The sequence below is a fragment of the Eubalaena glacialis genome, chromosome 1 (assembly GCF_028564815.1).
Source record: "Eubalaena glacialis isolate mEubGla1 chromosome 1, mEubGla1.1.hap2.+ XY, whole genome shotgun sequence".
In the NCBI taxonomy this organism is placed as follows: Eukaryota; Metazoa; Chordata; class Mammalia; order Artiodactyla; family Balaenidae; genus Eubalaena; species Eubalaena glacialis.
Genome location: NC_083716.1, coordinates 194457618 through 194470718, shown reverse-complemented (window position 1 = coordinate 194470718; position 13101 = coordinate 194457618). Strand labels below are relative to the sequence as shown.

Genomic DNA, 13101 nt, shown 5'->3' with positions numbered 1-13101 from the left:
ATAAGAACCTGCTGTATAAAAAAATAAATAAAATTAAATTAAAACATTAAAAAAAAAGTATACTCTGTTGTTGCTTGGGATAATGTTCTAACATGTCAATTAGATCAAAGTGGTGGATATTATTTTTTCATTTTGTTAAGTTTATTTTTTTCTATTTGCTCTGTCAATTGCTGAGAATGGCATTAACATCTATGACTATGGGTGTCAATTTGTCTTTTTCTTCCTGTAATTGTTAGATTTTCTCCTTCATTTCTTAAAAATCAGTGTTATTAAATGAAACACAGTGGTCCTTTAATCACTGTGGGCTTTATCTCTTAATGTCTGGTAATATTCCTTGCCTTGGAGTCACCTTTTTGATATGAGTATAGCCACACCAACTTTCTCACACTTATTGCTTGCATGGCATATGTTTATTCAGTCTTTTGTTTTTTACCTATATTTGTCTTTACATTTAAAGTGTGTGTTTTCTAGAGACCAAACAGTTGGTCGTTTTAAAATTGCTGCCTGATAATCTCAGCCTTTGATTGGTATATTTTTACATTTACGTTGTTCTTTATTTTCTATTTGGTCCACCTGCTTTTATGTTGCTGTTCTTTTCCTGCCTTTTTAAATTTCATTAAAAAAAATTAGTTTTCCATTATATGTTCTCTATAGGCTTTTAGCTATACGCATTTGAATTACTTTTAGTGGATTGCTTTAGTGATTACAATATGCATCCTTAAGTTACCAGAGTCCACTTAGAGTTAATATGGTATCATTTCACATAAATAATAACAACCTTGAAATAGTGTAAGTCTATTAAGTCCAATAGTATACATCCTTTGTGCTATTACTGTCATTTGTTAACATCATGATACAAGGCTACAATTTTTGCTTTAACCAGTTCTGTTTTAAAGAATGGACAGACATTTAGTCACAATTTTTCCAGTGCTTTTTTTTCTTTATCTTTTTTGCACATTTGAATTTCCTTTTTGTGTCATTTCCCTTTGGGTTAAAGAACTTCCTTTAGCATACCTTGAAGCACAGTTCTGCTAGTAATAAATCACTCCAGTTTCATTTATCTCAAAATATTTTGACTTAAATTTTGAGCCTTCAATGGGTGTAAAATTCTGTTATGACATCTCTTTACTTTATGCATGTTAAAGGTATTGTTATATTCTCCTCTGGCCTCTACTGATACTAATGAAAAGTCAGCTGCCATTCATACTACTTTTTTTTTTAATACTTTTATTTATTTTTATTATTTTTTTAATTTTTATTTTATTTATTTATTTATTTATTTTTGGCTGTGTTGGGTCTTCATTTCTGTGTGAGGGCTTTCTCTAGTTGCGGCAAGCGGGGGCCACTCTTCATCGCGGTGCATGGGCCTCTCACTATCGCGGCCTCTCGTTGCGGAGCACAGGCTCCAGACGCGCAGGCTCAGTAGTTGTGGCTCACGGGCCCAGTTGCTCCGCGGCATGTGGGATCTTCCTAGACCAGGGCTCGAACCCGTGTCCCCTGCATTGGCAGGCAGATTCTCAACCACTGTGCCACCAGGGAAACCCCATACTACTTTTTTATCTGTATGTAAAGATATGTCTTTTTTAAAATTTTCTGGATGATTTCAAGATCCATTCATTCCCTCAATCATTCTCTTGCTCTCTCTTTCTCTCTCCAACTCTCTTATAGATAGTCTGTGATATAATTACAGGTAGTTTTCTTTATAATTTATTCAGCTTGAAGTTTGTCAAGTTTCTCAAATCTGTAAATTGACAATTTTCAGCACATTTGGGAATTCTTCAGCCAGTACTTTTTTTGTTTCCTACTTTCTCTCTCCTGTCTTCTTGTGATTTTTGTTTCACATATGTTAGAACTCTATCTTGTCCAGCAGGTGATTATGGCTCTGTTATTCAATATTATTATTATTATTTATTTTCTCTGTTCATTTGATTGGATAATTTCTCTCATCTATCTTCCAGATTACTGACTGTTTTTTCTGCCATCCTAAATCTGATGTTAAGCTTATTTTTTTTCTTTTCAGTTATTCTACCTAACCATTTAATTATTTTTTATATTTGCTATTTCTATGCTGAAATTTTCATGTTTACTTATTACTACCTTCTTTTCCTTTAATTCCCTGAATATATGTATAACCCACATTAAAGTCTTTGACCATTACAGATAAATTTAAAGTTTCCTTTAGCTCTTTAACTTTAATCTTGGCCCCCTCTAGTCTTCATGGAGGTAACAACTATAAGTTGTTTATCATTCTGGAGGTTATGGGTTTTGCATATATTTACATATATGTATATGTTTACATATGCTCTAAGGGTATAATAATACTAAAGTTTGATTATGGGAGCAACCTGTAAGTCTAAAATTCCTCATTATATATTAAATTCAGTTATATCAGTTATATTCATTTTACCAATAATATTAAATATTAATCATATTAACTTTGCAAGAAACACAATGTTCTATATTAGAAAATAATTATTTATTGCCATAAACATGTAATATAAGCTATTAAAATTCATCTAAAATCATATCCACAAATCTATGACAGAAATGACATACTCTAATGGTTTTTCACTGGCTGTTTAGAACAAAAACATTTTGGTTATATATGAGTCAGATAGCAAAAAAAAAAAAAAAAAAAAAAAAAAAAATCCCCAATCCTACTAAGTTAAAGAAGTTTCCTTCTTTTCCTATTTTTCTGAGATTTTTAAACCATGAACAGGGGTTGATTATTTTCAAATATTTTTTAAAACATTGATAGGATCATATACTTTTCTTCTTTAGCCTGTTAATATGGTTAATTATATTGTTGGATTTTTTATGTTGAATAAAACTTACATCCCAGGAACAAACTCTACTTGGTCTTGGTGTATAATTCTTTTATATATTGCTGAATTATATTTAATATTGTGTTAGAAATTTTTGCATCTATATTCCTGAGGGATATTGGTCTGTAGTTTCCTTTTTTTGCACTATCTTTACTTGGTTTTGGTGTCTGGAAAATAATAGTTTCATAAAATGAATTTGGGGAATTCTCTCACCTCTTCTATTTTCTGGAATAGCTTGTGTTGAACAATGTTAACTCCTCTTTAAGCATTTTATGGATTCTTCCAGTGAAACTATCTAGGACTGGATTTCTCTTTTAATAAGTGTGAAATTATAAATTCAATTTCCTTTATAGTTACAGGGCTATTCAAATTATCTAATATTGGGTGGTATGCAGTAGTTGATTATAGCACCCTCTTATTATTTTTTGATACCTGGAGGGTCTTCTGTGAAATCCCTGTTTCATGCCAGATATTGGTAACTTGTGTCTTTTTTTTTTCTTTTGCTTTGCCAATCTTAACTGAAATTTTGTTACTTTTATGATCTTTTAAAAAAACAGCTCTTTGTTTCATTGATTTTCTCTATTGTTTTTGTTTTCAACTTCATTAATTTTCTTCTCTTATCTTTCTTATTTTCTTCCTTTTGCCTACTTTAATTTGATAAGTGCTTGAGCTGGGAGCTTAGATTATTAATTTGAAACTTTCTGCTTTCAAATATTCTAACTGAGTTGTTAAAATTTCTCTCTCAGAACTGTTTTAGCTGTATCACATAAATGCTGATATGTTCTATTTCATTCCTATATAGTTCACACATTTAAAGTTTTTCTTCTTAAAGATTCCTCTTTAACATATGGAATGTTTACAAATGTGATGTCCTTTCTGACATATGGAAAAACAAAACTTCCAAGTTTTTGAAGACATTCCTGTTATCTTTCTGTTATTGATTTTTAGGTCGATTTCTTTGTTGTCAGAGAACACATGCTTTATAATTTCAACTCTTTTAAACTTTTGAGATTTGTTTTGTAGCCCAGGATATGGTCTATTTTGGTACATGTTCCTTTGGCACTGGAAAACAATATGCATTCTGTTGTTATTGAATGAAGTACTCTTTAGTTGTTAATTAGATTCCATTGGTTGATGATGTTGAGTTCTATATTCTTGATGATTTCTTGTTTAGTTGTTCTATTAATTTTAAGAAAAGTGGTGGTGAAGCTTCCAGCAATAATTGTGTATTTGTCTATTTACCCTATATTTCTTTTCAGTTCTATCAGTTTGTGTTTCATTTATTTTGCAGCTCTGTGATATGATCATGTAGATTTAGGATTGTTATTCTTCTTGGTGATATGACCCTTTTATCATTAAATAACATCCTTCTTTGTCTCTGATAATTTGCTTTACTTTGAAGTGTACTTTATCTGATATTAATACACTTACTTGTGCTTTTTAGCATAATTTTTGCATGATACATCTTTTTTCATTATTTTATTTTCAACCTTCTTGTATCACCTGTATCATTATACTTGCAGCAAGTTTCTTGAAGACAACATATATCTGGGTTTTTAAAAATCTACTCTAGCAATCTCTTTCAATTAGTATACTTAGACCATTTACATTTAATGTAATTTTTGATATATTAGAGGTTAAATTTCCATTTAATTTTTTTCTTTTCTGTTATTTCTATTTTTTCTCTTTCTGTTTTCTTTTCACTGAATTTCTATGGGTTTTTAAAACATTTTTATAATAAAATTTTGATTTACCCATAGTATTTTAAAATGTATCCCATTTTATAACTTTTTTAGTGGTTGCTCTGGAATTCACATTATATTTATACAACTTATCACAGTCTACTAGTGTTGTCATTTTTCCAGGTCAAGAGAGGTGTAGAAACCTTACCTCCCTTTACATCTCTTCAACTTTCCCTGTTTATAATTGCCTTACATATTTTCTATATATTCATTTAGAATCATATCAGAAAGTATTTTTTGCTTCTACTGTCAATCATAGTTTAGAAAACTAAAGATTTACCCATATGCTTGCTTATCCTGTTCTTTTTTCCTTCCTCATGTTCCAAGCTGCCTTCTTTTATTGTTTAGAGAACTTCCTTTAGCCATTCACTTAGGGTAGATCTCGGAGTGACAAATAATCTTAGTTTTCCTTCATTTGATAATTTTTTGATTTCTCTTTAATTTCTGAAGTATATGTTTTTTTCTGGATATAAAATTCTGGTTTGACAGCACTCCTTTTTTTTTGTTTGCATTCAAAATATACTGTGCTACTTCCTTCTCACCTTCATGGCTTCTAATAAGGAATACACTGTCGTTTGAATTGATGTTTCTGCTATAGGTAAGGACTAGTTTATCTCTTGCTGCTTTAAAGGTTTTTCTGTCTTTAGTTTTCATAAGTTTGATTATGTATGATGTGACTTGGTGTGGAATTAGTTGGGTTTATCCTGTTTGGAGTTCATTCAATTTCTTGAATCTATAGGTTTATGTCTTTTGCCAAATTTGGGAAGTTTGCAACTATTATTTCTTCATGTATTTTTTTCAAGGCTACCTTTTTTTCTCTCTCTTTCCAGGACTCTGATGACACATGAATGTTAGATATTTTGTTATAGTCCCACAGGTCCCTGAAGTTGTTTTGTTTTTCGCTTTTGTATTGTTTTGTGTGTATGCCTGTGTGCACATGTGTGTGTGCATACATATGTGTATGCTTATTATCTCTGTGTTGTTCAGATTGGGCATTTTCTATTTTTTGATCTTCTAGGTTGCTGATTCTTTCTTCTGTCCTCTCCCTTCTGAGCCCATATATTGCGTTTTTTATTTGGCTGTCGTATTTTTCAGTTCTAATATTCTCAGTTGGGTTTTCTTTATATCTTCAATTTCTTTGCTTTGATTTTCTATTTCTTTGACAATACTTTCTACTTTTTGTTTCAAGTGTGATTGTAATGGTTTATTTTATTATTTTTATGTTGGCTGTTTTAAAAATTTTGTCTGGTAACTCTAATATCTCTCTCATCTCAGTGTTGAGATCTATTGGTCGTCTTTTTTCATTTAGTTTATTTTCCAATTATTGATATGATGAGTGATTTTCAATTGAATCCTGGATATTTTAGATATTATGTTATGAGACGCTGGAAATTATTTAAACTTTGTGTTTGGGTGGCTCTCTATGACACAGTTCCAGGAGGGGAATGGGAATGGGAGAGCACTGCCTCATTACTGCCTGGTGGGGATAGAAGTTTAGCTTCCTTACTTGGCCTCTCTTCATTACTGCTTGGCAGGGCTGGGTACTCTAGCTCCCCACATTATCCTCATTGTCACCATGGACGGAGACTCATTAACACAACATGTTAACAAAGTAGTGAACTCCAGTCTCGTGGCATGCTAAGAGGGGCTTCATCTATCTTTCAAACTCTCAACAATTTCATGGAAGTACAGAAAGGATAAAATAAAATGAATATATAAGACAAGGCCCCTGGAACAGGTCACAGTTTGGGAGTAAGATAGCATGACTGGACAAATGTTACAATGGCAATACAAGGTATTAAATTTCAATCCTGATTCTGTTATCTCCTAGCTTTGTAACTTTGGGAAAGTCACTCAACTTCTCAAGCTTTGGTTTCTTAAAATAAGAGGAAGAGTTGTGTTAATTGGGCCATAATTTATTTTCCTGTTTTAATTTTCAATAACTAGGAAATGAGAATTAGAGAGGATGGCATTTCAAAATTCTGCATACATATAAAATCAATTTTGTGAATATAGACATTGTTATAATTAGAGCAAATAAAACTTTGAGGTGAAAATGATATAATGAAACTTTGAGGAAACATGTCCTCTTTAAGCTAATGAAAGTGATGCCAACTTATAGTTGGAGAGATATCTTGGATCCTTGCTTTTCAAAGCTCAGACTTCCATCTACCTGCAGCAGAATCACTTGGTGGACTTGTTAAATGTAGATTTCCTGAGCTCCAGCACGAATCAATATGAACTTATTTTTTGTAGTGGGAGCCAAAGAGCTGTATTGTAAAGGGTCCTCCATTATGCACACTAATGGCTGTGAGCCACTGCTGTAGGCTTCAAGAAAATATTTTCAACCTTCAAGAAAAAAGAAAGCTAATATGGTATATCCAGAGAGGAATAATGGGTCAAGGAACTGAAATTCTGGAAATCAGTTACAAACAATTATGATCAGGGAGTAACAGAGTTTATACTTTGAAAACAATAAAAGTACATGGGAATTCTAGCAAGCTTATATTTTAAATAATCATGTAATAAATTTGGAGATCAAAGAAAGATAAAACATGTGACATAAGGTTATAAGAAGACTAGTATTTATAATGGACTTGGGTTATGAATATTTCAAAGGACCCCAAGGAAGTTTATTCCTATGTGTAAGACAAGAAAGAAGAGCAACTGAATTTACTGTTTGTCATAAGTGGTAAAAGGTTATAATATCTTACACATAGAAGATATTCAGTAAGTATCAACCTTAGTCTTCTCAATCACAGAGAAAACATCTGCAAGCAATCATGGGTAAGAAGCATTTGGGACATTAAATATAATGCATTCATTCAATAGGATGCATTTCAAAAACAACTTTTTAATTTCATATAAAATGCCATATTGTTCACATAATATTGTCTTATATGGATAAGCATATTTTTCTGATGAGATGTTTCATATATTCATCAAATTCTCAGAACATATTATGATGCAGAGTAGCTTAGCACATTAATTTGCCTGTTTAAAGAACTACAGTTTAAAAGATACAGATAATAACTTGCTCTACCTTTTGTGAATTTGTCCACATAGTCTTTTCTTTAAGGAAAAAATTCATTGAGCATCTATTGTTCACCTGATGCAGAAGTTACATGGACAAAAAAAGTATTTGTTTTTAAGAACCTCACATACTGAAACCAGAGAAATAAACTATATAATAGTGATAATATTAGTCCCTGCTATTTTTGACAGTATGAAAAATGAGCAAATAAATAAATTAAGTTTCTTTCTGTCTAAGGCAATCATGTTGTTGAGGTTAGATTTCTTCCTCAATTAAAGCTATCAAAGGCTACAATGTGTGCTTGGAATTCACATCTTATGTTTTATAACAGGACCTCGGACTAGGTTATGATTAGCATTAGCTTATGCTTGTGGTCAAGACATGGGGTTTTCCTTAAGATTCCAGATGATTAAAGAACTGTTAGTGAACTTAACTTTGGAATTCTCTAATTGTTCTTACTTGCTAAGAACTTTAGATTATATTCACAAGCTCATACACAGGCACACACACACGCCCATACAATTCTACCACCTTTCATTATATTAAGTTTTCTGAATAGTGAAAATCAAGAACCAGATTTTCAAAGTATTGGAGACTTCTTTTGAGAAGCCATACACATTTCATTTCCTGGAGTTTAAAATATTTATTTTCATCAGCTCCATCACATTCCGGAAAAAAAAAATCAATACTTTGGTCGCAATTACTCTTTTGCATTATATGCATATTACTAAATCGTATTTGAGTTTAAAATTTCAAATAAATCAAGTGATTATAAGACAAATGTATAACATAAGCATGACATTCTAAGAAAAGAAATTTGCATGAAAGCTTGTGCCCATGAACATGAAAATTTAGTTAAGGATGAAATCCTGAAGCATATTCTCATGACAGGATGAATCTATTAGTGTAGTTAAGTATTTGCAGACCTTTTCATTTCCAAATACTTTACTAATGCCAGAAACAAGATAATTCCTGGCTTGTAGAGCAGAACAAACCACCCTAAAACATCTGGCATACTTACACACTTTTCACTGTCAAATACATAGCACAAATGTTTATTTGACTCAGAATCTTTGCATATGAAAGTGAATATCCTCTTGTCAGTTTTATCATCTGCACAAAATGATATTCTGTGAAGCTGGCAATTGTGTTGAACTTCCTGTGAACACAGATGAAAATAAACATAGTTGAAGAGATTTTTTTTTTCATTTTCTGATATACCAGCTGTGCTAATAACATACAACTTATGAAACATCATCTGTCATACCTTGATTTTATAATTACATACACCTCAAACTTAAACAAATATGTAATGAGATAAACCTCCTGACTCAGGATTAAACTAAGATAGTCATTTCAAAAGCACTTAGAAAAACACAAGGGAAAAGAGGATCAGAGGTTCATGCGCTTCCTGAGCTACAGGGGATTCAGAGACCATTACTTTAAATTGTGCAATTTTAGTTAGGAGGATATTGAGGTCTAGAGAGATTAAGATGTTTCCACAAGGTTACAGAATTAGCAGAACCCTTTTAAACCAGAATACTTTTCATTTTATCTTACTGCTACTAACATTACAGTTTAAAACATAACTTCATTTGTACACAATTTCATATGAAACATACTACATATTACATGTCTTCATGGTAACTCATACACTCTTGAAACTCTTCTAAGGAAATCATCCTTGCAACTTCTGTAATGTTTTGCATTGGATCAATGAATGAAGAAGATCTACACATCCAGCTTCTAAATTACTGAATCAACCTTGTTAATCAGTAGAAAGATAAATACTTCATATATATATATACATATACATCATATACTGCAACTACAGCATCTGTCACTATATCCTTCCAAGTTCAGGGTTTGACGTGCCAGCTTGCTGAGATTTTCTCTACCACTCTGATTCACATTACTGCCCTTCAGACCAAAAATGAGTACATAAAACAAGTTACACAAATAAATGCTAAGAGAATTTGTCTACAGCCTGCATTCTTGACTGCATACAAAACAAATGGTAAGTCATCAAAGGGTTGTTTGCAAGCATGAAAATTAAAATGAGGTTGTATACTGTACGATTGTAAACAACTTACTAAGGCTTCTGATGAAGTCATCTTTCCTCTCTTGTGGTTAATGCTGAGATGGACACTGACCACGTTTGTCTGAGACTATCTTTCTCCTACACTTTGCCTGATTGACCAGTCTTTTTCTCACTGGCATATCTTTGTTTTATTATTAATACAGTCAAACGATGGCCTTCAGCCGTACTGTAGCTCCTAAATACTGACAGCAGGTCTACACCAGTTTACTAACTGTATAATCATGTTAAACATAAAAAGGACATATCATTGCTATACAATATAGAAAAAGGATTCATTTTTTTCCATTTATAGGAGAAATTACAAGTATTTAACATGAAAACACATCATTTACACAGCTGGTGGTGAAACCTATGCAGTCCCTCATTCACTCACCAACCAATGTGATCACAGAAAGCCTTTGGTTATGACAGTTGGGAATCATCTTAAGTTCTGTTTAGACTGGCAAGAGGTATCTTTCTACAAAAGAAGACCAGGGTGCTGAAACTTATAATTTTATTACTTTTGTGAATTTCTGTTGTTGTGATACATCTTTATGATGTAGTACTGATTTCTGGTGAGACAGGATAAAGAGACTCAGGAATACAATTAAGCACAGTGAGAACACAATTATCCTTTAGCACTGACGATATATTATTGGAGTTGGAACAAAACATAAGTAAATCCCCAATTCACCTATACCACCTTTTTCCAGCAATGCAAAATCTCCATTTGGAGGACAAGTGAGAGAAGCAAAAGGGGAAAAGACACAGAAAGAAAGATATTGGAGTCAACTGAGATTGCTTTTCACTTCCATTTTCATCCATCCAAATGGTATAGAAAAATGGTCTATTTTCTATCAAGTCCATTTGGTTAAGAATAAATTTTTAAATATATAAATATATTTACTATATAAATGTATAGTAAACATATGTATATTTTACTATAAATAAATTTATCTTAGGACCATCATATTTAATTATTTTTTTCCTAAATTATAGGTTATACCCAAAATAAAATATATGATAGATTTTTTTCTGATTCACTCACATCTCCTCAAATAGTGGTTCCTAAATGCATATCTGTGAACAGGTTGTATCAGAGTCACCTGGGGAGGTTTTCTTGTTTTTTATAATATAGATACTAAGTCTTGTTCTGTAGATTCTGAATCTGAAAGGCCTGGGTGGTCTCCAGCAAGCGGCATTCTCAGGAGCCTCCTAGGGGCACTAATGCCCAGAAGAGCTGGTAATCCCTTTTTTAGATTACCTGTATGTTTTTATGGATTCAAAAAATGGTATATTCTATAATAGGTAAAGAGTCAGATACTCTATATTCACATGTGATATATGAGTAAAGGGTCAGTTGCTGTCTATCCATATGTAATATAATAGAATTTATAAGACATTTCAAAGATTTTAAAACTCCAAGATCATTCTTCAAGTCTGGCAGGGATGAAAATAGAGATGCTTCTTTCTGGTTAAAAGTTTGGTAAACTTACTTTTTTTGGAAAAAATTAAATTGGGTCTCTTTAAAATTAGCTATTAGATATAGGAAATTGAGACTTTGGGACAGGGAAGAAAAGCATTGGTGTTATTGATTTGGGTAAGAAATACCATGAACAAAAGTCAGTTGGCTAATCACACTGAGTTGAATCCCAACTCACTGATGTTTTGTAAATGGGGTTTAGGTTGGGAGAGGCATAGAGATTTGACAGTAAAAGTTTAGGGAACATAATGATATGGTTGACAGGTTGAAAACAGGAAACTCATTATTATGGGAGTCTTATTATGTGGGCTCCAGAATCACAAACTGGTAACATTTGCTACATATGCATTTCCCATGATCTGCTTCTCTGTGTCTTTTGAAACACACACACACACACACCACATACTAAATCAGTGTTAGTCATCTTGCAGTATCCTTAAGTCTCTATATTTTGTGATTTGTAAAGATATGCCATTATTAAACTGTTGATTCTAAACACTAACGATGTTCTCTTTATATACTGCATTTAATCATATTTGTATTTTCTAAATACTTAAATTTTGTATTAATTAATGAAAAATTTGAAGCATTCTATATGTTCAATAATAGGAGAATGGTTTAGTAGATTATAATTTATAGATTATGGTATTGGTGAAATTTTTATAGCTTAGGATATATTATGGGTAGACTTGAATCAAAACAAACACGAACACATGTAGATGATACATAAAGTGTATTATCAGCCTTACATATTTCAAGGTGTGCTTTGACAAGTCCTAAAATTCATGTAAAAAACTGAATTAATTACACACACATATATTCCAAAAGGGATCTATATGGTTTAGAAGAAATAAACAGGAACATGGCCTACAAATGACTTGCTCTACCTGGACATTTGCCACTATGTATCCACTTAGTTTAAAAAAGGAAATACAGTACTAGGATTGTTTTTCTTTTTAATTGCATATAAGACTACACTTTGGTTGCTACATTTTTGACTACATTGTCACTCTATAACTTACTGCTTCCTTAGCCTACTGTTCTTTTGTAACTACCATCTGCCTAATGAGTTAATCTCAGCCATAATTTCAACTGCCTTGTTTCCCAGCAAACCGTATATATATACATGAGCTTGAACAGACCAGACCTGCCACTATCCTTTCATCACTTCTTTTGTCTGCTTTCAGCCACCTCAGCAATAGTTACTTTGGGATAACCATAACAAAAGTGGTCTCCAATTCTTTGTTTTTATTTAATATTGAGTGTGGAGAATAGGAGGAAATTAGAACAGTTGAGGGAGGTCTTAGATTCATGGCTTGAGAGGTTTGAAAGAATGCAATTGTTCCTTATTTTGGAATTGAGCAATAACTGTGGGTGCACCCATGCCATTGTCCAGTTGTCCTCAGACATATAAATGCAAAATTTCCATGGCAATTCTGGTTCTGTAGGCTAAGATAGTATGTGGGACTTATTTTTGCAAATGTCTCAGTTATTTTTGATGCAAATATTCCATGGACTATAATTTGAAAGTGAAGGCTACTGCATGTAGCCTAGCAGCCTGTGCACTACACCAGAACACTTCCAACTTTAGTGTATATAACAATTACTATGTTTCTTCTAAAATTACAGATTCAGTAGGTCTGGAATGGGACCTGTGGTTTTACATTTCTAACAAGCTCCCAGGTGATGCTGATACTGCTGGCCCACAGACCACGCTTTGAATAGCAAGACATTGTCAGGGGTTGTTATTATGCATACAGATTGAAGGGATTGGTGACAAATGCTGGACTAGTGAAAACTGTGGACCTGTGAAAATATTTTCATCATCTGTTTACAGGCCAGGGTTTCTTTGGGCTTTCAAATTGAATTAATTTGTCAGTAAGCATGCTACAGCATTAAAAGAAAACATTGATAATATATATTTGTAAAATAATTGG

The 13101-nt window shown here is 32.4% G+C and overlaps 1 protein-coding gene across 3 annotated transcripts in view; it reads right to left on the bottom strand.

Moving 5' to 3' along the window:
* The window catches only part of GULP1 (GULP PTB domain containing engulfment adaptor 1), a 258080-nt gene that overhangs the window by 33063 nt on the left and 211916 nt on the right, over window positions 1–13101 (bottom strand). For all 3 annotated transcript variants that reach the window (XM_061203132.1, XM_061203115.1, XM_061203123.1), the window contains exon 7: window positions 8623–8760. In XM_061203132.1, coding sequence (XP_061059115.1) covers window positions 8623–8760 — 138 coding nt within the window. The remainder of the gene's footprint in view (window positions 1–8622; window positions 8761–13101) is intronic.